The 25,823-nt window shown below is 46.0% G+C and overlaps 1 protein-coding gene across 1 annotated transcript in view; it reads left to right on the top strand.

Moving 5' to 3' along the window:
• Positions 1–25,823, top strand: part of CARMIL3 (capping protein regulator and myosin 1 linker 3) — a 1,161,278-nt gene that overhangs the window by 391,993 nt on the left and 743,462 nt on the right. Inside the window, exons 6-7 of the mRNA XM_086923677.1 lie at positions 4,818–4,915; positions 11,264–11,334. Coding sequence (XP_086779803.1) covers positions 4,818–4,915; positions 11,264–11,334 — 169 coding nt within the window. The remainder of the gene's footprint in view (positions 1–4,817; positions 4,916–11,263; positions 11,335–25,823) is intronic.

The following is a 25,823-nucleotide window of genomic DNA, read 5'->3' as shown; positions in this document are numbered from 1 at the left end:
TTGGTTATAAAAAAATATGTAAGTCCTCCATTGTGTTCAATCCATTAGGGAATCTGCTGTCTAACTCAATAATAAACTGAGACTCAAGTCTTCTGAGCATTTTTTCCCTATAGCCACCCCGTCTAGATTTTGTTACAGAGGCAATGACATAATATTCCAAGCATTGTAAGTTGTTGTTATGTATTGCTTTGAAATGTCTGGCAACAGGGTAAGTGCCATCGTTGGCACGTAAATGCTGGAGTATTCTGGCACGCACCTGTAGCTTTGTGCTGGCCACATATCTAAGGCCACAAGTGCATGTCAGAATATAGACAGCAAAGTCAGTTTTACAATTGAATGTGCCCTTGATGTTTTTGGCAATTGGACTGAACGGTGTCAAATATTGGGAGGTGTTTTTTCCAAATTTACAATATATATATATATATATACACATATATAAATATATTACCTATTGGCGGTCGCCAGGAGGTAGTTATAGTTAGGATTATTTTCAATAGAAAATCTCAACATTCTATTGTGAATAACTTTGGCGCCAGTTGAGCCTGGAAATTTCCTCAAATTTGCCTCGCGGCGCTCCGGTCCTTCCCTGAAAGTTTGGGGGGGATTCGTCAAGCGGGGGCCGAGATAAAAGGGGGGTTCCAAAACGTGTTTTCCCCATGTTAATTTCCATAGGGCGGTCAACCTCACTTTTAGCCCGAACGGCTGAATGGATTTCCACCAAACTTGGCAAAATTGTAGGGACTGGTAGCCCGATGTGCCTTTGCTATGTCTCAAGATATGTGCTCCAGTGGATTTTGAGTAATTTAGGTTCAAAAAAATATATATATCTATAAGCGCGCACCGGTACGCACACCGGGGCGCTAACCAGCGCGCTACGCGAGTTCGCGCGCAGAAAGCTGATTGTCTCTCGGGTGTCTGTCAACATTCCAAACAGTCCGGAGCGGCCGCCATCTTGTGTCTCGGTAGGATCGAGACACAAGAGGTGGCAAAAGCAAAGGTAAGTAAGTAAGTAATAGATTTATTGTGCAGTTAATTAAAACCATTACAATGATTGACCCACTATTATAAACAATAAAACCTCAATTTTCTTTATAAAAAAGCTGATAGCCATAGTTAAACAAAAACATGCGTTAAGATTAGGAAGAAAATCCACGCCCCCGGCCTCGGTAGTCCATAATCTTGTTTCTTCACTTCGGCCGTCGAATATTAGTGGCAGTCCGTGAGATAAAAGTACAAAGGGGGAAATGACCATAAGGGGCCAGAGTAGACCTCCCCTGACCCACTAGGTTTGATGTGGGGGCTATAAAAGGGCCCCGCCGGGCAAAAAAAAAAGAAAAATTTATTTGCGCGGCGGGAGCGCCCGGTACGTGCACCGCTGAGCGTACGTACCAGTGCTGCAATTCTAGACCACAGATTATTCATGGCCTTCTACTTTCGCTCACGGCAGACACTTCGGTTTGATGAACTGTTAACATGTGAATGCAAGAACCATTCTATTGATGCTAGTCGGACGGGAACATTTTTCTTGTGCCACTTTTGTTTTGTTTGACATTAAGATTTCGGCTCTTCTACTTGCTAACTCTTGACCAGGGCACTATTACTTATTTAGCTTTGAAGAAGTCACCTTGTGACATAACACGTGTCCGCTATTTTCTGCTGTTTACAGATAACTGGCTTTTGTCTTCAATAAATTACAGGCTCAACATATCTACAAGAATGATTATTTTATGGATTGACTTTGTCTGGACTTCTATTGAGTGCTTTTTTTAAATTGTTGTCTACATTGTTTACACAGAGGAACTTTTAGGCCAATGTGTGTTGGCATCCCTGGTAGCAGGGTGCTGGGTACCATAATAGCACCAACAGTATTGAACTCGCTATTGTTTAACTGATAGACACTTCCACTTATATTTGCTGTAAGAGGAACGGTCTGAAGACCACTACTATCACTACACACAACATATTCTGCAAACAGTTTCTGAAATGAGGCGCCGGAATACTCCTAGTTTTGCAAAGTTCTCCGTTTATTTCAACAATTGGGCAAATGAGCTTTATGAAGTAAAGGATTCCTGATGTGACTTAATTGTTATGCTTTTGGATTTGTGGTCGCTATTCTGTGTGTGAGAACATATACAGATACATATACAGATGCTGTTAGATTTGTACCTCTTAGAGACGCATGCAAACATGCTGGATGTACTCATCTGTTCTATGCGACGGTATTTTGCAATGCGCTGTGCCTGGCAGGAATGAGTGTGTGTTTGTGTGAGAGAGAAGCTTCTACACCAACATGCTGTGCTATACCTCTGTTGAATAGTGATACCATCGCAGATCTTCTGCTCTCCTACTAACCATTCTTCCCTCTATAATTCAGAGGGTTGAACTGACAGCTTCCCTGCACCCAGGAGCAGCTGCAAGCATTGCAAAGTTGTGGGGAAGGAAGAGGGGAATATAAACAAGAAGACAACATTAAAAATAAATAAAACTTAATTTACCTGCTACTCCTGTCTCCCAATTCTGGACTGCGGCAGCTGGTGCACTCTGTGCAGGCTCCAACATGGCAATCCCAGCACTTCTCCCATGCCCGGGAATATTATTCCCAGCATTGGAGAAGCACTGGGATTGGTGTAGCGCCCTGGTTCGGCACTCAGACAGGGACTGGGCGCCTGTGTCATTTCTCCATCTGGCTGTACAACGCAGCAAGGTGGAGTAATGCTAAGCGCATGACATTTCGGCCAGCCCTAGACGGCCGTCCAAACCGTCATGTGCACTTATGGTGCTGACCACTACTACTCATCTCTGCTCCGACGTCACATAGCCGCGCCCGCCATGTCCAACGTGGCTCCATAATAGAAATAAAATGATAATATCGTAAATTATTCTGGTTATCATTTTATTTTTCCTTTTACACTACTCCGAGAGCAGTGGGGCGACACACCTCCAACCTAGTGGAGCAGCCTCCGCTGCCTACACCACAAGGCTCTCCCTCCCAACACTCGTCTTGCTGTCATTCGTTCCCCTTGTCGATGGTTGTCCTGTTGGCTTGCTTACGGTATTCCAAGCACTCCTATTGCCATTCTTAAGACCTCAGGCTCCCAGGGGCTAAACAGCCCTCCAAAACCTGTGTGTAGTGGGTCGTTAGAGACAAAAGTAAGGAGTCATGTGTGATTGGAGTTATATGGGCACAGGTGGAAGGGCAGACGGCTATTTAAGCTCTATGGAATGGCATTTGCCACACACTGTTTCTGCCCATGCTGTGCCTGTTATGTGTGTCTGAGGGAAGCATTGATTTCCTTCGATCATGCTGCATCTTTTCTGTCTATATGAGGAAATCCTTCCCTGCCTACCTGGTGTCTGAAGGAACCAGGACTTCTGCTCCTTGCTTTGTTTCTGAGTGAGATTGCACTATTGTAACTTTTCGGTACATGTTCTGTGCTTGAGGGAAGTGTTTGACGAGCTGCTGGTCAGAATGTTGAGCAAAGCTTGCATAGCTTCTGCTTTAGTTGTACCTGTTCTCATGGTATACAACGGTTAGCACGCATTTTTTACAACGCGTTGCTGTTACCACGCTACTTTTACCACGCAAGTCGTTACAACGACTTGCGCTGGGGGGCGCTCCAGGATAGTAAATAATTTAATTTACTATCCAACTCCTTCCCTTGAGTCCACGGGGACTGGAGTTGGAATAGTAAATTAAAAAATTTACTATCCAGCGCCCCTCCACGCAAGTCGTTGTAACGACTTGCGTGGTAAAAGTAGCGTTGTAACGGTACTCGTTGTAAAAGTACGCGTGGTCCCGTCATATATCCTGTTCTCATCGGTGAACAAATAAGCTGCTTCTGCTGTGCTGTAACTACCTCGTTTGAAGGAACAGCTGTACACAGCCTTTGTGTAGGGGCCTGCACGGCCGTTGTGTGACAGGCGCAACCTTTATCTCTGAGGCTTGCACTGATGATGTACTTTGGACTTATTGTATAATTTCTAGTAAAAGAGGCTTGAGAAATCCTTTTCTCTCTAAGGAAACAAACTCTTGGCTCTGTCAGTGATTGTTTTAACTTATGGTGAATGTTTTCCATATGCTGTGCGCTCAGTGGTGCTATTGGAAGATGGATCGCCTCCTAGCAGTTTAAACAAACGTGTCTAGATCCTGATCAGGAAAAATAATATTCGTTTTCTAAAATATCATAGACAGCAATCAAGACATTCAGGAGACATATGGCGAAGATGTCGATCTGTAGATTTAACTCTTGGGCTGCCTATGTCATTTGTAAGCATTACTTTTAACCAAGACATCCTCAGCGTCTGTTCTTGCAGTTTCGTTCTATGTTTGTATTGATCTTCCATTTTGAAAACATAAACGGCTAGAGGGAGAGCAATCCAATAGTATACTAAATATTTTGTATCTGGTTATATCAGCTACTCTGAGTTATAGGTTTAAGTCTTGAACAACACCCATGCCATCTTCCCAGGAAGGGTAGTCTAAGCTTCCAGAGTCTCTTGGGGTGCATACAAACAAGTGCCAGCTCAGATTGTACATGTATGTCGTAGGGAGAGAGTAAACTGTAAAACGAGTGCTTGAACTGTGCATGCAAATCTGCAGCCACACCATTATTTTAATATAATTTTTGTCTTGACCTGCCAGGGTTTCAAGCAAGGAGTAGCTCAACCATTATGCAGATAATTACTCTTGTTTTGTGCAGTGTTTATTCTATGCATTCTCTTCTTTGCTAAACACAAATCCCTACTCGCCTTGTGTTCTCCACGGCTCACTTTTCTCTTCAAGCATTCTTCACTGCCTTTTCTGTTTTTTTCTGTAGATGTTCCATACGACGAAGGAACCCAGAGACACCGGAGAGCACCAGAAATCCTTCACCCAACTCTGAAACATCTACTTCGACCACCCATAGTGTGTGCGGTAAGGTAATGTGTACAGCTCCAAATGCGAGCCCCTGCAGAGAAGCTGGCCTTGCATTGCATACTCCAGTTCTCTTCATATTACACATCCAAGGTCAGGTTTTATAGAGTATAATGAAAAGGCTCTGGATTTCAAGAAGTTTTTCTGAAGCAATGGAAACGTGAGAGCTTTTTATACTTTTAGTGATATCTCATACCTTTGCCCATACTGTGTGTCACCGTCAAACATTATTGCATGCTGCTGATGCGGAGTAGACAGAAAACACCCCGAGTTGGAGAAGTGTTAAAGAAGGTTCTCAAAGGATCCTAGTGAGAAAACTTAGGAAAGAAATACTTGAAATTCCATTTCTAAAAGTCTCAAAAGTTATGAAGTATTGCACTAAGTTGTATCTTTTCAGTTTTGGGGACTTCAACTATCACTTAGAAAATCTGTAGAACCACGATAGAGCCTCACTAGTCGATACCATGACCAGCTTTTCTTTGAGACAGATAGTTGAGCAATCTACACACATTGCAGACCATATCCTAGATGGCATTTTTACATCAAATTCATCTATGAAGGTCTCAGAGGTGCTGCCTATTTTATGGCCAGTCCATAAAGCCATAATGTTCTTGATGACAGCTTTGCAGCACCCCTGAGACTTCATAACCCCAGCATAGTATCCAAAGGTCGTGACTGGAAGAACATTGACCCCCTTGCACTTCAAATGTCCCTTACCAGTGCAAAGCCCTGCCCGGCTACTGATGCAAACACTGGCGTTCAGAGTTTCTCTACCTGGATTAAGGCCGCAGTGGACCCTCCGGCAAAAACTTTTTTTACCAGGGGATAAAACCCTCAGAACCCTGGTTAAGTCTGTGATGTGTTATACCAAGTGTCATCTTGCAGATCACAAGTGGCCACTCCATCTAGAGGTTGTTCAATCAATCTTCACCTTTGGGGCTTGCCTCAGGTGGGTCTGTTTGTCACTCGAAAATAATCTTACCAGCTTGCACCTTCGCGCTTGAAAATTGAGCGGGCTATCAGTACCTTTGACCCGCCCTTTGAGCTTGTTGATAGCTTCCTACCTGCACAGTGTCATCCAGGAAATCTGTTTGCTCAGGCCACTGGTTAAGATTTGTGATATGGTGTGTTGAGGAGAGAGTTGATATGCTTAAGGTACGGTTGTCAGAATACTTTTATGGTGTTCACTTTCTTAACTCGGCAAGGCTTTGCTCTGGGCACTATGAAAGGTTATATGTCAGGTCTGTGGCCTGACTTTATTTGCTGAATTACTCTTAAGTGTTTGAATCACCTGTTGTGATGCAGTTTTTGAATGGTCTGTACGAAATGTTTCAATTTTGTTCAGTTCATCATGCTCATGTGGGACATTCTTATGCTTAAATACATAAACAACAACATCTTGTGGTCAAAGTAAAGAGTAAAGGCGCAAGAACTGTTTTTTTAACCCACAACTAGTGCATGACACCAAATGACATCTCACCCATTAGGTTAGACTAATATGTGATGGAGTGACTATTATGAATATAGTACGATTTCCATCAACAGCCCTTCATGGCCAGAGTCATCATCTGGATATCCTTCTTTCCTACCACAGCACCTCTTATTCACAGAGAGGAATCATGTGGATCGGATTTCATACCAGTCACTGAAATCTCGGCAGAAAAAAGGCAAGTGAAATCTAATGACCCACTTGGTCAATAGCTTCCAGAATGTAAACCTAACATGTTGATGGATAGTGTCAGTGCAGTGCAAGAAATGTGAAGATTTAAAAAGGAAATGGAAGAAAAAAATCTATTTATTTTAACATCTATTAAAAAGTGCAGGCGCAGCGTTTAACAAATACACCCCTGATCTTTATTGGTCGACTAGTTTCAGCCAGATGGGCCTATTGCCCTGGCTTTCTTCAGGACCTAAGCTTTACTAGCTAAAGCATACGTGGAAACATGCCATTGTGCAATGTATTATCCAATAAATACCTCAATGCAGGCAGGGGGATCTTCACACCTGAAAGAGATAGTGACATAAACAATAGTTGTGAGAACATAACCCAGTATGACAATATTAGCCCCTGCTGTGCAGCATCCAAGGTGCTCTGTCTTCATGTGATGAACAGATACACTCACCTGTCCTGTATGAGGTAATAGCCTCACCTCACCTGGTAACCACTCAGGTTTCTGAGACCCCGCCCTGTAAGGAAGTCAAGTCACTTATGAGGAGGTGGTCTACAACTTAATGTTGGGTGAATTCAACTCAAATCCCCAACACTCCATTAAAAACACATTCTTTAGGAAATAACGCCTCTAAAAGTCTACTCTCTCCTCGGCTGATTGTAATGTCATAATTATATATAAGACATGTCATACTTAAGATGGAGCTGTGTCCTCTGATTAACTGTAAATGGTTTTTATTCGTTGTTATTTCCGAGCTGGCTGTGCTTTGCTGATAACAGATATTTGTCCAAGGGTCACCTCTAGGCATCTCACAGGTCTGACGCCCTCTTCGTACCTTTCTAGATGTGCAGTAACTCAATAACATATATGCATCCATGACGGTATCTGTGTCAGAGTATCTTGCAAATCATCTATAAATAATGTTCGCATGGAAACACATAAATACTTGAGTATCACGTGCGCACCATTTCCTGGCACAGGAGCAAATTGCCAAATATGTGAAACCCCCTACTGTCTAGACACGCCAGTGCTTAACCGAGTGTCTGAAAGCCTCTTTATCATATTGAGCGTGATACTATATAATAGATACTACTATCAAATGCATAAACAATGTAGCAAGCCCTCTAAGACCCGCACTGCTCAGCTGCAAATGTATCATTAATCATGCTAAAGTGGACGATCAATCTGTATATGGCATTCTCAAACCTGCACCGCTTTACTGAAACAACCGAACTTTCTAACTGGAACGGGCAATACTAAGATGTAAACAGACATTCCGGAACATGAGCCCTCTCGTGTTCACATTATTTCAACTTAGAAGCCATAACTCTGTTAACCCTGTGTTTAAAATTGCGTATGACAAAGAGCAAAGCATGACCGGTACTCAAAAAAGCGCTGAGAGAACACATCGTCCTCGTGCTCGCTTTATTGTAATTTCCAATGCACAACTACATTAGCACTCATACCTGTGAACGCGCTAACTAGATGAAAGGCATTACTGGTTGTTACTGGTTGTCAACGCACTCAGCTCATGGAGCAATACTATAGCGCCTCACCTCATAAGTGACTTGACTTTCCTTACAGGGCGGGGTCTCCATCTTAAGTATGACATGTCTATATATAATTATGACATTACAATCAGCCGAAGAGAGAGTAGACTTTTAGAGGCGTTATTTCCTAAAGAATGTGTTTTTAATGGAGTGTTGGGAATTTGAGTTGAATTCACCCAACATTAAGTTGTAGACCACCTCCTCATAAGTGACTTGACTTCCTTACAGGGCGGGGTCTCAGAAACCTGAGTGGTTACCAGGTGAGGTGAGGCTATTACCTCATACAGGACAGGTGAGTGTATCTGTTCATCACATGAAGACAGAGCACCTTGGATGCTGCACAGCAGGGGCTAATATTGTCATACTGGGTTATGTTCTCACAACTATTGTTTATGTCACTATCTCTTTCAGGTGTGAAGGCCCCCCTGCCTGATTTGAGGTATTTATTGGATAATACATTGCACAATGGCATGTTTCCACGTATGCTTTAGCTAGTAAAGCTTAGGTCCTGAAGAAAGCCAGGGCAATAGGCCCATCTGGCTGAAACTAGGCGACCAATAAAGATCAGCGGCGTATTTGTTACAAGCCGCGCCTGCACTTTTTTAATAGGTTTGGGAGTGATATTATAATAAATAGATTTTTTTCTTCCATATCCTTTTTAAATCTTCACATTTCTTGCACTGCACTGACACTATCCATCAACATGTTAGGTTTACATTCTGGAAGCTATTGACCAAGTGGGTCATTAGATTTCACTTGCCTTTTTTCTGCCACGATTTCAGTGACCCAGTATGAAATCCGATCCACATGTTTCCCCTCTGTGAATAAGAGGTGCAGTGGTAGGAATGAAGGATATCCAGATGATGACTCAGGCCATGAAGGGCAGTTGATGGAAATCGTACTATATTCATAATAGTCACTCCTTCACATATTAGTCTAACCTAATAGGTGAGATGTCATTTGGTGTCATACATAAGTTGTGGGTTAAGAATCTAGTTCTTGCTCCTTTACTCTCGGCTTTGACCACCAGATTTTGTTGTTTATGTATTTAAGTGATATTGGGGATTAAATCTGATAGTTGGTCGTAAAACTGTCCCTAGGACCCTTTTTCCCGTGTGGAATTGTATGTAACATTATTATGCTTCTCGAGATTTTGGTGGGTTTTTTGTATTGGTTTGTTAATTATTTTCCCACATGCACCAGCTGCTGTCTGATACTCCTTCCTCTGAAGATGATCTTTCTTATTGCTGTCACCTAGGCTCAGCAAGTGATCAAACCGAATGCACTTTCAGTGTATCCTCCATTCAGCCAGGAGCGACCCGTGTAGGTGAGAGTGGTGGGGCGGGCGAGGGAGGGACACAACAGACAACTTCGAGGGAACAATTAATTATTTATTTAATTTTCCCTCGTGGTCCTCATCTGTCGAGTCCCTCCACCCCGCCCCACTGCTCTTACCTGCACAGGCCGCTCCTGCATTGAGCTTATTCTTTCTGGACACGTTGAGTTTGTCTAAAAGTGTTTCTCTGTTCCATGTGGTCTAATCTTTCATTCAGCAAACTTTCTTTCATCCTCCATGTCCTAGCAAGGATGGAAGAGACTGCATAGTTTGGACCCTCATTGAGTTCTGTGCTTTTACATTGACAGAACTTTGGATCATCATGCTGATGATCAGCTGTTTCTTAGCTGTGCGAGTACAGAGAGTTGCAAGGCAGTACAGAGGAGCATGATTTATTGCTGGATTATCCACTGCAGTACTGTGTGCCAATTCCTTGTCATGAAAGAGCCAGTTTCACACCCCAGGATGCATTCCAGTTGGTTGAAAGCTGTTTCTTCTGTCGGTGCAGTGGTGCACCCGTTCTGGACATCTGTTGAGCTGTGACATGGACTTCGGTCCACCCTTCCCTCGGAGCTACTGTCTTGATTATAGGTCCGCAGGGGTGGTCATAATGCTGATTTGTGCTGCGATACTTTTTGGTGGACTCCTCATCAGCTCACCTCCTTTAATATTGATTTCCGTGCAGAATCTGTAGATAAAACTATGCTTCAAAGAACAAATTACTCTCCGTTGGTAACAATCGTTCTGGTGCATACTCAAACTGCCCACAGATTCCTCACTGCCAACCTGCTGCCTCATTTAAAAGAGATTTTGCAGACTTTGTTACAAAGGTCTCAATCTATATCTTTAGTTGTGTACTGCCATCATTCATTCAATCATCGTTGCTGTCATCACTGCCTCTAGCGGTGTGGAGAAACAGGAGAGAAAGGGACGTGAGCACATAAGTTGGTTAAATATAGGACTGTAGGACATCACATCTGGAGGCAGGTCTGTGGCTAGGGCAAGCTTCACCTCCTTTTGGCGCTGGTGCACTGCTGCAAGGTACCTGGATCAGATGTGGCACCTGTTGAATCTGTATGTCTGTCAAATCGCCATCTGATGTTGGCTTCTATTTCTTCCATATCTTGAGTAAACATTAGTATATAGACTTTTAACTTTGCTTGTACAAAGGATCATACTACTGTCATGCAGAAGTTTTTTTCTGATTAACCATAATGTCACTTTAACAGTAGGATCCAATATGTTCTTAGATTCAATGGCGGTGCCTGGAGAATGAACGATGACGTTCCACTTATCCAGCATAGATTAAGTTGTGGGTGTCTATGGTTACTTATGTTCATAAAATATCCCACAACTTTGATCAACGTTGGAAATAGTTGGCCTGTATCTGTCTTAAGATTGTCCCATACAGGTAAGTAGGGAGATATCTGGAAGTTTCTGAGTAGGTGCGGAGTGGAAGAGCTAGTACATAACTTCTCAAAGAAGAAACAATGTCAAATTAGACTTTTGCTGCCACTTCCTAGATGCCGCATTAGGGTAAGGTGAGGTTTGTGATGGTTCAAGAACATAGATCAGTGAAATGGAACCAGTAATGTGCGCTGTATGCTATCAAACCTTGCAGATTTAATGTTACTGTTTCCCAAGGTAGCTGTCATTGTTCCTAAGTGAGATTAGAGAGATATATATATTCGGACAAAATGTGTGAAAAATGATGCCCATTTTACGTTGGTGTTCTTTTGTACCTCCTGTGTTGAGTGCAACCATGACCTATTTGCCTTCTTGATGTTTGCAGGTGGATTCTCAGAGACCTATGCTGCTCTATGCGATTACAATGGCATGTGCTGTCGAGAAGAGGTGCAATGGGTACGTCTGAGAAACTACGTGTGGAGGAATAGCAAACAGATATGTTTAAATATACTAAGTATGCATACTGCTAGGCTGATGAGAATGAGGCGACCCGGATGTATGAGTTTCTAAACACCAACGTAACTATTACCATTTAAGCAAAAAAAATGAAGTGAACCCCCTCTTAAAGAATTAACAGAACAAACATAAAACAAACTGACAAAGAAGGTAACAAAAAATGGGGGCATGGGTGTTTAGGGGCATAGCTGCAAAAGGGAAGGGAATATAGGGTAAACCATAGGAGGCTGTGAGGAGAAAGGCAGTGGGCTCTTGGGGTTCACCCTAGTAACAAAAAGGGGACTCGAGAGGATAAGAAGATCAGAGGCCCTGGGGATGGATGTTTTTAGGCACAGGGGAAAGGAGGACATGGTTACAGAGGCACAGGGACAGCATAAGAAGTAAGAAGCAATGGGCCACACTAAGGGCCAGATGTACAACCCTTACATTTTGCGATTTGCAAATTGCAGCGATTTGCGACTCGCAATTCACGATTCTCAAAATGCAATGTGCAACAGTGTCAAAGACACGGTTAGCGATCCCCAATGCGGTCGCACATTGCATGCCTCATCAATATTCATGAGCCAAGGGCAATTTGTGACTCATTGGGAATGACTAGCACTCCCAGGGAGGGTGGCCTGCTGGGGGCAGCAGACCTTCAGTCTGGGACTGCTTTTTAAATAAAGCAGGTTTTTAGGTCTCGCTGAGTCAATGAGTATGCGCTGCTCGGAGAGACATTTAGAAGCTGCTTTGGGAGGTTCTCCCAAAGCGGCGACCAGCTTGCTAGAATGCGCAACGAGCATGCTCGCTTGCGCGCACATGCCTTCCGTGTTTTAGCTCGTCATTGTGATCACTTTCGTTTTCACAGCAATTGTGATTGTGATGACTTTCGTGGCAAATGCTTGTTTGCCTTCCCTTTCCCACCTGGCTACTATCCAGCGGTGGCGATATCCGCCTCCTGAATTGCCATTCCTTTGCAAGCAGTGAACATTTGCTGCTTATGGACTCAGCGTGCGCCTCTTCGGCTATCTTCACCTACCTGGCTGTGCATCTGTATTGCTTCTGTCTTTGGAGGCAGCGTCCACTTCACTGGTTACTCTCGTTTGGCTGGCTAGGAACATTGGCTCTAGTACCTACAAAAAGAGTGCATTATTTTCTTCATTTTTGCCTGTATAATTCCTGTTATTCAGCGGCGGTCGCCGCTATCCCAGCTTCCGGCTCCTGACTAATCTGCAGTCGCTTCTTCTGATCCTGCGTAATTATTGGAGTTTGACTATCTCTCCAGAAAGGAACTTATCTAGCGCCATGAAACCCCTGGATGTAAGTGCGCTGTATAAACAACTTGTAAAATAACATAACATAAGAAAATGGAAAATGATTCTTGTCTGAAATTGGAAAAGGGCTGCGTGATATATTAAATTGAAGAAACTAATCTACGTGATCCGTAACCAGTCCAACTTATCATACCAAAGTACAGGCAGAACTCAAGCCACTGAACACTGTCGAATTTTCTCTCTTTCTCTCTATTTCCCCTGGGGATTAACCGCTGGTGATTGCGGTATATTCAAGAGCATTAGGGGTTGGTTAGCATCATCTACGAAAGAAGGAAGGATGACTTTTGGAAATCAATACATACTTATCCTTGTTCAAGGCCACTTCAAATATTGATTAACAAATAAGGGGTTGTGGCAGGACCTCCTGACCCGCTAGCCAGCTACAGACTGTTTTATTTCTATTGCACTGTATTTAGGAAAGCTGTATGATCGTTTTTAAAAATTATTGTGAACTAAGGAAACCTTTTTAAAATTACCGCTATCACATTCTTGCACACACCTCTTGCCATTCTTGACGTTTTGTGCATTTCTGAAGCCTGGAAAACGCATTTAGAGCGCTGATTCGTCTTCCCTCGGATTGAGAGTGAGGGAGGACACCACTTCCTGTTTAACTGCTGGCGGTTAGCGCTCTAGCAGTTGAGTGTACCGGGGCTATTTAGGCAGAGCCTGATTTCATTAGCGCTGCGGTAAGGGGTTGTGGCAGGACCTCCTGACCCGCTAGCCAGCTACAGACTGTTTTATTTCTATTGCACTGTATTTAGGAAAGCTGTATGATCGTTTTTAAAAATTATTGTGAACTAAGGAAACCTTTTTAAAATTACCGCTATCACATTCTTGCACACACCTCTTGCCATTCTTGACGTTTTGTGCATTTCTGAAGCCTGGAAAACGCATTTAGAGCGCTGATTCGTCTTCCCTCGGATTGAGAGTGAGGGAGGACACCACTTCCTGTTTAACTGCTGGCGGTTAGCGCTCTAGCAGTTGAGTGTACCGGGGCTATTTAGGCAGAGCCTGATTTCATTAGCGCTGCGGTAAGGGGTTGTGGCAGGACCTCCTGACCCGCTAGCCAGCTACAGACTGTTTTATTTCTATTGCACTGTATTTAGGAAAGCTGTATGATCGTTTTTAAAAATTATTGTGAACTAAGGAAACCTTTTTAAAATTACCGCTATCACATTCTTGCACACACCTCTTGCCATTCTTGACGTTTTGTGCATTTCTGAAGCCTGGAAAACGCATTTAGAGCGCTGATTCGTCTTCCCTCGGATTGAGAGTGAGGGAGGACACCACTTCCTGTTTAACTGCTGGCGGTTAGCGCTCTAGCAGTTGAGTGTACCGGGGCTATTTAGCCCTCGCCCCCTTCAGAGCGCGCAGCGGTCGCGCGCTGGGGAGCCGAAGACAACGCCGAAGACTAGCCTAAGAGTAGCCCGTCTGCGCCCGTCCGCGACTGGACGGGGCCAGGGGCCACCCTCCTTGTCCCTTCATTATGGATTGTGCATCCCACACACCTCATATCAGGTATGCTCCTCAAACACTCAGGGCTCTACATCCCCTTCCACAACACCGCTGTAACAACAAAGCATTCCCGTGTCCTGAGGGTCCTTTTTCTTGCATCAAATGCGGATTTCAAGCCTTGCCCTCTCATGTTATTTTGGGACAGCTTACAGATTATTCTGATGACCAGGGAGACTGGGATAGCTTTCTGCTAAATGTTAGATCACTCCCCAAGCATTGCATTGAACTGTGGGACACTATCTACAACACTCAGCCCATGATGTGTTTTCTAACTGAAACATGGCTGAAACCTCACACTATCCCTACTATCACTCTAGGGATACCCATTGGATATAAAATCCTTCGCCTCGACCGCCCTGTGAAGGTGGGAGGCGGAATCGCTATTATACACAGAGACACCCTGAGTATTAGAGTCTTAGAACAGGTGATGCTCCCTACTATGGAAGTACTCATCTTTCACTTAAAAATCAACTCTAAAACACAGTGGAAAGGAGCCTTGGTCTATCGTCCACCTGGACCCAATGCTGGCTTTTCCCTTGCTCTCACTGAACTACTAGCCCCCTACCTGAAAGCTAAGGAAAACTTCCTTTTACTTGGAGATTTCAATTTTCATACTGACATTTCTGACCATCAAGATACCAATACATTTCTTTCTGACCTCGCGTTGCTAGGTTTACACCCCAGAAATAATGGCCCCACTCACTCTGGTGGTCACACATTAGACCTGGTCCTCACTACCCAACCCAACGTTCACTGTCATCCCCCTAAGCATATTAATTGGTCGGACCATAAACGTATCGATTTCTCCATACCTCACCTATCCAATTCCACTAACCGCCCGGCCACCCACTCTATTAAACGCAGGCCATGGCACAAAATCACTCTCCCCAAACTCACTCAAGTCTGGGAACAGCCTTCACTTACCAACTTCGATAATATTGATACTGCTCTCTCCATGTTTAACTCTACGCTAACAACAGCTATTGACTTTCTAGCTCCACAGAAAAATGCCAAAAAACCTACTATAGCGAAAAGGGACACATGGTATACGGAAGCTCTCAAAAATGAAAAGAAGAAATGTAGAAAAATGGAAAAATTGTGGAGACGTACAGGTAATAGGGAAGACAAGAGATGCTACCTGGAGGCTATGTCCTCCTACTACAAAAATGTCAAAAAAGCTAGGAAAATGAGTCTGGCCACTCAAATTACAGAAGCAGGCAACTCTACCAGAGAGTTATTTAAAATCGTTCAAACCTTCACTAGTCCTGAAGTATGTGAAAGTCCAGACACCTTCACCCAAGAACTATGTGATGATATATCTCAGTTCTTTGAAGAAAAAATCGATGCAATATATAAAAAAATCACTACAGTCTCTGACACTCTGGAGACTGAGGCCCCTGAAACTGCTCCACAATTGACATCTGGTGAAACTCTTCTGGACATCCCCAAAATTACTACTAAGGACCTGACTACTCTCATTAATCAAACTAAAACTGGTTCTCCCTCTGATTTGATACCAGCTAAATTCATACCTCCGCTAATTGAGATATTAGGTCCTCATATTCAGAACCTACTTAATTTGTCTTTTGCCAAGGGCCAACTTCCATCTGCCTGGAAGGAGGCGGTAGTGAACCCTATTCGCAAAAATTCCACCATGCCCTGGTCTACACTCTCCAACCTTCGCCCGATTTCTCTCCTCCCCTTTATCAGCAAACTGGCAGAGAAGCACGTCAACACCACCCTCTCCAGTTTCATCGAAGCGACAGGGGGCCTGGACCAATCCCAATCTGGGTTCAGGCCCAACCACAGCACTGAATCAGCCCTCCTCTCTGTGACAGATCAGATCAAAATGTCACAAGATAGAGGGGGCTCTATGATTCTAGTGCTGTTGGACCTGTCCGCAGCCTTCGATACTGTGTCTCATAACACCCTACTGAATCGGCTGCAGGGAGTAGGAATCGGAGGCGTTGCACTATCTTGGTTGGAGAGTTTCCTCGCCGGGAGATCACAATCTACCAGCCTGGGCCCCTTTCGTTCCATCTCAAGGGGGCTCACGAAGGGGGTGCCACAGGGCTCATGCCTTAGCCCTACATTGTTTAATGTCTATGTGGCCCCCCTTGCTGAGATTGTGCGAAAATACGGGTTCATACCGGTTTCCTACGCTGATGACACTCAGCTCCTCTACCCTTTCAGCTCCCTTGACCCTAAAATCAAGGGGAATTTTGCTGAGGGTATGAGAGCGGTGTCACACTGGATGGCGAGGAATTGCCTCCAGTGCAATGTAACAAAGACTGAGGTCTTGCTCTTTGGCAAAGCAAACATCCTCTGGACCCCTGACTGGTGGCCACTCGACCTTGGCCCAGTACCGGTACCCAAAACACACGTTAAAAATCTTGGAGTGAAGTTTGACCAAAAACTGACCATGAAAGAACACACCAACTACATCGCGGGTCTGTGTTTTCACACCATTGGTTTACTTAGGCGTGTCTTTCCTCTCCTTCCTGCTACATGCAGAAAGACACTTGTACAGGCCTTGGTAACCAGCCGCCTGGACTACTGTAACGGCCTGCTGACATTAGCCAGTACGGATGCAGTTGGCCGTTTGCAGGTGGTCCAGAACACGGCAGCCAGACTGGTCATGGGTGCACCTGCCAGGACTCCTTCCAAGCCCTTGCTGAAAGAACTGCATTGGCTTCCCATACGACAACGCATCCACTTTAAGATCTGTTGCACGGTGCACAAATGTCTGTATGGAGTAAGCCCTAAATACCTAGCCCAGTCTCTTGAACTGTACCAGCCTTGCAGGTCCCTGCGCTCCTGCAACCAAGCCCTGTTAAAACCCCCCATTACAAAGAAGACCAGACAGGGTGACCGTGCTTTCTCCGCTGTTGGTCCTGCCCTTTGGAACAATCTTCCCACTGACCTAAGAACCACCATAAACCATCTGTCCTTCAGAAAGGCATTAAAAACCCTCCTTTACCAAGAAGCATTCCCACCCACATAAACCACTTAAAATGCTGCTCTACCTAATAAACTGTTTTAGCTGGCAAAGCGCGGAGATACCCTTCCGGGATTGATTCCTGCGCTATACAAGAAATTAAAATAAATAAATAAATAAATAAATAAAATAAATGGAATCTCAGAGATTTCTACGATGGAATGATTATACAGCCAGTTGAGAAGGGAATTGAATTTGGGAAGTCGAGTACTTTGCCACACTTACAGTCCACTTAACTATATGACTAGGGTCAACAAGCAGCAGTGGAAGTTGGTGTAAGAGTACAATATGTGTTGGTGTGTGTCTCTCTGTCTATGTCTATCTGTGGGAGTGTCTGTGTTTGTGTGTGGGTGACCACTGCGCCTCCCGGCCTGGTCACCCACACGCTCCTCGGCCTCCCGCCACCCCAGCCACCGAGGGCCGCCGAGCCCCCTGCCTCTCGCCAACCCAGCCACCGAGGGCCGCCGAGCCCCCTGCCTCCCGCCACCCCAGCCACCCGAGGACCGCGCCAGATTTTCCCCCTGCCCCAGCCCGAGGCCCCGCCCTCTGCCAGCCGATTGGCTCCCGCTCCCCCCCCCTCCCCGCAGACCCTCCCTCCCGGCTCCCTTCTTATGACGTCCCCAGAGCGACCGCGCAGCGGACACGTGCAGCGGGAGCACCGATTGAGCGCCGAAGGTGCGCCGAAGGTAAGCCCGTCTGCGCCCGTCCGCGCCTGGACCGCGCCCAGCGCCAGGACCCCTGGCCCCCGCAGACCCCAGCCCACCCGCCGGACGTACGACGCCGCCACCCTCAACGCACTCAACGCCGGCCGAGTCCCGGGCTGCTACCGAGCCACCCCGAGACGCACCCACGGACCCTTCTGCTGCAACACCTGCAAGTTCACCTGCATCCTGACCTGCACTACAACTAAACCAACCAAGACGAGCAACAGCAGCAGCCACCTGAAATGCATCCTGCTCAACACCCGCTCCATTCACAGGCACGCCATCGAGGTCTGGAACCTGCTCGACACCACAGCCCCAGACGTCGCCTTCTTCACGGAAACCTGGATGAACGCCTCCTCAGCGCCTGACATCGCCATCGCCATTCCAGACAGCTACAAGATCATCCGAAGGGACCGCATCAACCACACCGGAGGAGGCATCGCCATCGTCCACAGGAACACCATCCGCATCACGACCAACACCGATGACGCCCTCGCAACCGCCGAGCACCTGCACTTCCAAGTCCACATCAACCCCAAGACCACCCTCAGAGGCACCCTCATCTACAGACCCCCTGGACAACGCACACAATTCAGCGAAGACATCGCCGACTTCATCAGCCCACACGCCCTCTGCTCCGCTGACTACATCCTCCTAGGGGACCTCAACTTCCACCTGGAGAACAACAACGACCGCAACACCACCACCCTGCTGGACAACCTCGCCAACCTGGGACTCAAGCAACTGGTGACCACCCCCACCCACTACGCCGGACACACACTCGACCCCGTCTTCTCATCCAGCAAGGACATTGCCTTCAGCCACGCCACCGGACTCCACTGGACGGACCACAGCTGCGTCCACTTCAGCTGCCAAGGACCACGATCAACCACCACCAGCAACAGGCTGCACACAGGAACTGGAACAAGATCACAGCCGACCAGCTCGCGTCCTCCCTGAGCATGAACCCTCCCACCAGCACAACGAACCCTAGCCAGGCGGCCACCAACCTCACGAAGTGGATCAGCGACTGCGCAGACGAGCTCACCCCCCTGAGGCCCTCGCCCAGCAGACCCGGCAGCAAGAAAGCCCCATGGTTCACCAACGAACTCAAGAGCTCCAAGAAGAACTGCCGAGCCCTTGAGAGAACCTGGCGCAGAGACGCAACACCGGACAACATGACTGCCCTCAAGCTCGCCACCCGAAAACACCACCAACTCATCCGCGCCACCAAGAAAACTGCATTCAAGGAACGACTGGACAACAATGCACAGAACAGCAAAGAACTCTTCAACATCGTCAAAGAGCTCTCCAACCCCAACGCCGGAAACAACGACATCACCCCTTCGCAAGACCTCTGCAACTCCCTCGCCTCCTACTTCCACAACAAGATCGCGGACATACACAACAGCTTCAGCACTCAACCGACGAACACCACGACCAAACGACCGCCCCCCTCCGCGCCTGGACTCCGATCAGCACCGAAGACACCGTCCGCACGATGAACTCCATCCACTCCGGATCTCCGACCGACCCCTGCCCTCACCACGTCTTCAACAAGGCCGACGCTGTCATCGCACCCCACCTGCGGGACATCATCAACACCTCCTTCGACACCGCTACCTTCCCGGAGAGCTGGAAGCACGCCGAACTCAGCGCTCTACTCAAGAAGCCATCGGCTGACCCCACCGACCTCAAAAACTACCGCCCCATCTCGCTGCTCCCGTTTCCTGCTAAAGTCATCGAGAAGACCATCAACAAGCAGCTGGCGCCTTCCTCGAGACGAACGGATCCCTCGACCCCTCGCAGTCTGGCTTCCGGGCCAACAGCACCGAGACCGCCCTGATCGCAGTCACCGATGACATCCGAGCGCTGCTTGACAACGGAGAAACAGTGGCCCTCATCCTCCTCGACCTCTCCGCGGCCTTCGACACTGTCTGCCATCGTACCCTAGTACAACGCCTCAGCAACGTCGGAGTCCAGGAGAAGGCACTGGAGTGGATCATCTCCTTCCTCGCCGGAAGGACACAGAGAGTCCGCCTCCCTCCGTTCAGATCTGAAGCCACCGAAGTCATCTGCGGCGTCCCTCAAGGCTCCTCGCACAGTCCAACCCTCTTCAACATCTACATGAGCCCCCTCGCAGACATCGCACGCCAGCACAACCTCAACATCATCTCCTACGCTGACGACACCCAGCTGATCCTCTCCCTTACCAACGACCCCGCCACCGCCAGAGCCAACCTTCACGAAGGGATGAAAGAGGTAGCCGAATGGATGAAGAACAGCCGCCTGAAACTGAACTCAGATAAGATGGAAGTCCTCATCCTGGGATCCTCACCCGCCGCTTGGGACGACTCCTGGTGGCCCCCCGCCCTAGGCATCGCACCCAAACCAACAGACCACGCACGCAACCTGGGCTTCATCCTGGACTCCTCCCTCTCCATGACCAGACAAGTCAACGCCGTCTCCTCGTCGTGCTTCAACATCCTGCGCATGCTACGTAAGATCTTCCGGTGGATCCCTACCGAGACCAGGAAGACGGTCACCCAGGCCCTCGTCACCAGCCGTCTGGACTACGGCAACACCCTCTACGCCGGAACCACCGCCAAACTCCAGAAGAGACTCCAGCGGATCCAGAACGCCTCAGCACGACTCATCCTGGACATCCCCCGTCGCAGCCACATCTCCGGACACCTGAGAGATCTGCATTGGCTCCCGGTCAACAAGAGAATCACCTTCCGTCTCCTCACCCACGCACACAAAGCCCTACACAGCCAAGGCACAGGATACCTCAACAGCCGCCTCAACTTCTACGCTCCCAAACGCCAGCTTCGATCGACCAGCCACGCCCTCGCCGCCGTCTCCCGCATCCGTAGAGCCACCACAGGGGGACGGTCCTTCTCCTACCTCGCCGCCAAGACATGGAACTCCCTCCCCACCCACCTCCGCCTGACCCAGGACCACCTCGCCTTCAGGAAGCAACTCAAGACCTGGTTGCTCGAGCAGTAGCAGATCCCCGATCCCCACCCCCCCACCCTCCAGGGCCTTGAGACCCTCTGGGTAAGTAGTGCGCTATATAAATGCAATGATTGATTGATTGATTGATTGAATTTGCCCTGCTACTGACTAGGAGTCATACCCACACAAATGCACACACCCATGAACGATGTGTATAAATGATAAAAAAGAAAGAGCCAGCCTGCAATTCAGTTTTGCTACCTCTTGCAACCACTATACATATGCAAATTGAAATGAATAAATAATGTTGTCCAATGCATCTTAGTATCACAGAAAATGTGAGTAAAATTGTCTATTGACTGATTAACAGATATGCAAAAAGCATGCATTATACCTTTTGATCATTAAAAACCATCTGAGCAGCCTTCTCCCAGGGTTGGTTATTCCGTTTCACGTGTGCAGTTTTAAATTTCTCCCAAATGTTTACAATATGTACTGTCTCAGCAATATGTGTTGATAGCAAGGGTGGCGCCTGCTGCCCACACAGATCCACACAGCACCTTCTGCATGCATAGAGTTGCATGCGACTGGACATGCTTCCCATGTGTAGAGAGCCACAACATACTTCTATTTTAGCCATACAGTGATAATTCCTTTCCTCAATGAAGCATCTGCTACAAGAACAACAAGCATTGGCATAGCCAATCGGTCTCACCGTTGGGACCTTATAAGTGTTTAGCCATGCAACAGTTGATGTTGTTGCACCAAGGATATTGTGCTGGATAACTAAACACTTAAAAGCTCCCAAAGCCGAGACCTATTGGCTACGCCAATGCTTGTATTTAATGCAGCCCATTTTCCTTAAAAGAAAACAGGCTGCATTTTAAAGAGAAAAATAAAACTTTTCCGTTTAATTTTTTAAGGGCAGGCAGTGGTCCCTGTGACCACTGCCAGTTCTTAAAAAATATTTTCTCACACACTCACAAAGGGGAATGTGTCCGCTGGGGATCCCTTCCCTTTTGCAAGTTGTTTGCCACCTACTTGAAGTAGGTTGTAAACTGCAAGTGTTTTGTGGCCGCAAATGCAGTTACAAAACAATAGTACATGGTATTGAGTGTTGGTATTAGGAAGGGACGCCCCTTCCTAATAGAGAGAGTTGCAAACGCTATTTTGCGAGTCCGTGACTCACAAAATAGTGCTTGTACATTCCATGACCATTTTTGTGGTCACAAACGGGCTGATCTCCCATTTGCGAGCGCAAAAAGGCTTGTCAATCTGGCCCTTGAAGCTCCTAAAAACGTTGCGAGAGAAAAAAAAATAAAAGGGACTTCAGAGGTATGGGGCTTTCCAGAAAAAAGAAAAACAGGTTAGATTCTCCTTTCTTCAAGAAAGGCTTTCACCCATTTCAATTAGTCAGGCAATAATTCAAGTTGAAAAATTAGTTGAAACAGATTAGACGAAAAAGATTAGTCAGAACATGTATCAGACTCCCTTTTTCAAAAAATCACACACACAAATATCCAAATGCAATATCATATCAGACGGTTGTTCCTCACTTAGCTGTTCCTTTTATTAATATATTCTTTTCCGACCTTCTAGAAAACCAAACTCATTTGTTCATGGTCTCCATGTTCTGACCCATATTTGATATTCTGCACACTTAGCAGAGACTCCGCAATCGGGGTGAAGATTTCCCTTTAGTGAAACACAGGAAAAAATATAAAAGTCTATTAAATGTTTTAAAAACTTATCGAAAATTGTTTTGTTAAATGTTAATGTTCATCAACTTAGTATAGTCATTTAAAAGTAGATCAATATAAAAAAGTCAAGATGAAAACCTAGTATAGTCATTTAAAAGTAGATCAATATAAAAAAATTCAAGATGAATACTAGAGAAAAGTGTATTCATTTCTTGCCAGAGAACATTTACATTTTTTAAATCCCACCTGAGGTAAAAAGTATATTTGTATTTATAAAAAATGACTAAAATTATGTTTATCAATAATTAAAAGTAATGTTGTAGTTTTTCAATAAATATTAGGGTTAACAATATTTGTTCATGTGAAATAATGCATGTTTATGTATATATTTTTTAAATATTTAAATTAAATGTATTTATATCTTTGAATAGTGTAAATATTATCATTTAACACCAGTTCCTATGGGGATTTATTTTAAGTACCTGCCTCCTATGTTTTCCATGTGAGGGTGTTTCAGTACCAGGGTTGACCATGGTGTTGGACTTACTCCAGCTCTAAGCTGGTTTAATCCATCACTTAATGCCATCTGGAATTCCTCATTCAGACAGAGGGTTTTCCCATCAACCTGGAAACACGCGTTTCGTCTCCCAATATTGAAGAAACCTAACACTGACCCTGACATCACCAGTAACTACAGGCCCATCTCCTTGCTCCCTGCTAAAGTTTTAGAGAAATTAGCCCATTAGCAGTGTGCAGCTTTTATTGAGTCCAATGGGCTACTGCATGATTCCCAGTACCACTTTCACCCTGGCTTCAGTACTGAATCTGCGTTCATTGAGATGGCTGACTCTATTCTCTGAGCGGTGGATGGAGGATCCGCGGCCATGCTGTTGCTCCTCGACCTGTCAGTGGCGTTTGACACAGTGTCCCACTCCATATTACTAGATCGCCTTGGCATCCAGGGGACGGCGCTGGACTGGGTCTCGTCCTACCTTCATGGCCGAGAACAACAGGTCTCTCTCCACCCTTTCTCCTCCCCGGTAAACCATTAAGATGGGGGGTGCCTCAGGGCTCATCCCTGAGCCTGCTACTCTTAAATATCTATTTGACACCATTGGCGGAGCACATTGCTAAGACTGGGATCAAGGAGACATCCTATGCGGATGATACTCAAGTGATATTCACCTTTAGCGTGGTATCAGCATCTACCTTTGACTCATCTAAAGACTGCCTCAAAAGCATTTTTGCTTGGATGAGCAGCAATTTTCTAAAGCTTAACACCGACAAGACGGAGGTCTTCTTTTTTAATCAAGCTGTTCCGCCCTCGACGCCCTTGTGATGGCCAGCAAATCTGGGATCTGCCCCTACACCCAAAGAGTCAAGAATTTGTGAGTCAGGTGGGACAAAGACTTGTCCCTCCTACCCATGTTCAACTTGTCTCAGCGGCCTGCTTTGGCAGGATGAAAACTATCAGAAAATGTATTGATTTCTTGCCAGAGACAGCTCGCAAAACCGTAGTCCATGCGTTGAACACCTCCCATCTCGATTACGCTAATGGACTCTACATGGGTCTACTGATCGGCCTGATCCACAGGCTCCAGATAATACAAAACGCGGCAGCTAGACTGGTCTGCAAAGTCCCTCAACGTCAGCGTATTTCTCCTCATCTTAGACAACTCCATTAGCTCCCGGTACCCAAGCGTATCGAATTCAAGGCCCTAACATTTGCCTTTCAGGCATATCAGGGTGGAGGGCCCAACTACCTGAGAAAGAGACTTCACCCCTAACAGAAGGGCAGATCACTAAGGTCCAATCATAAACGCTACCTCACCAACCCCCAGTTTGAGAAGGCAAGAAATGGGGGTAGGACATTTGAGGTGGGTACCACTAAATGCTGGAACAACTTACCTGCTCAATTACGTTTGATGCATTCTAAACAGGAATTTAGAAATGTCTTGAAGGTTCAGCTTTTTTGTCATAATGACTAGATGTGCACCTCCCACTGCTCTGCTGTTGTCTGTGTTAGCACCGGGACACCCCATTCGGGGTAGCTGTGCACTCTATAAATATCTTTTATTATTATTATTATTATTATTAATATTATAAGCTAAAGTACATTTACCATACTTTTTGGCTGCAGAGACTATAGAGAGAAACAGTTTGCAAATAGCAATGGCCTTACTCTCTTGTAGGTGTGTGCATGTCCCTAAATCCTTCCCTGAACCCATTCTTACTCCTCTCTTTTAGTCGTAAATATTCCCCATTTTCCAGCCACTCCTTTCCGTCCTTTATACATTTACTACATGTATCCTTACGTGTGCAGCGATCACAGATAGAGGCAGAGGCTTAGATCTCTGTGTATAGGTATGTCAATACTGTTTTGTAGTACATTAGTGCTGCAAAATGCAGTTTGTGAATAAGCCTCATATTCTTTGGAGACCAAAATAAATGTGAAAGGAACAGTTTGTTTTTGGTTATCGAAAATGTCCCCGTACAATCTTTAGGAAGCAGAAACAATATGTCTCATTGCTTGAAATCCATCATTGTAGCAGGGTCGTGGTTGCAGCAACAATGTAGCACTTTCCCTAGCAATGATGCCATGCACCATGATTAAGGTTATACCTAAAGATCCAAGATGGGTGCTTTTTCTCTAGACATGCAAGAGTTTGCGGCCTCCTGGGAAATGCAGTTCTGATGTATACCTCTAACCACTGACTCTTCACATCTTGAATATTCTCCCAGGTGAAACTTTGAAGCAGTACTCTAGCGAGCTGGTGTTTTGTAGCTCCAAGCCATTGCTGTAAGTGACAAGCAGAGCTGCATATAAGCGCTACCCACGCGTGCTGATGTCTGTTCATGTCTTGTGCACCTTAGGACGCAGAGCTCTTTCTTGGTCTTTTGACCGTTAACCTTCTTCTCAAAATTACACCATTATGTAAGGGGAATTGTCACCCCCTAGGCTGACCAGGTTAAAACGTGCAGGGATTGCCACCCTCACAAAATCTATTTATGGTGTCTGGGTTCGGTGCTCGACTCCAGGGCTTAGGATAACTACGCCCAGATGAACCCATTGACAAACACAAGACGACTCCATGCCGCGATTGGTCGAAGTGGAAGGGTGGGTTCCCTTACTGAAGTAATTGCCGGGGCATGCCATTGTCACATAAAAGTCTTGGGTTAAGCCCAAGAAAAAGCATAAGAAGTAAAATCTGGAATTGTCCCCTTCTTGCAACTCTCGGGC

Source organism: Lissotriton vulgaris, chromosome 5, assembly GCF_964263255.1.
Source record: "Lissotriton vulgaris chromosome 5, aLisVul1.2, whole genome shotgun sequence".
NCBI lineage: Eukaryota > Metazoa > Chordata > Amphibia > Caudata > Salamandridae > Lissotriton > Lissotriton vulgaris.
Note: the sequence above shows the minus strand (reverse complement) of the source record. Positions and strands in the feature narration are given on the sequence as shown.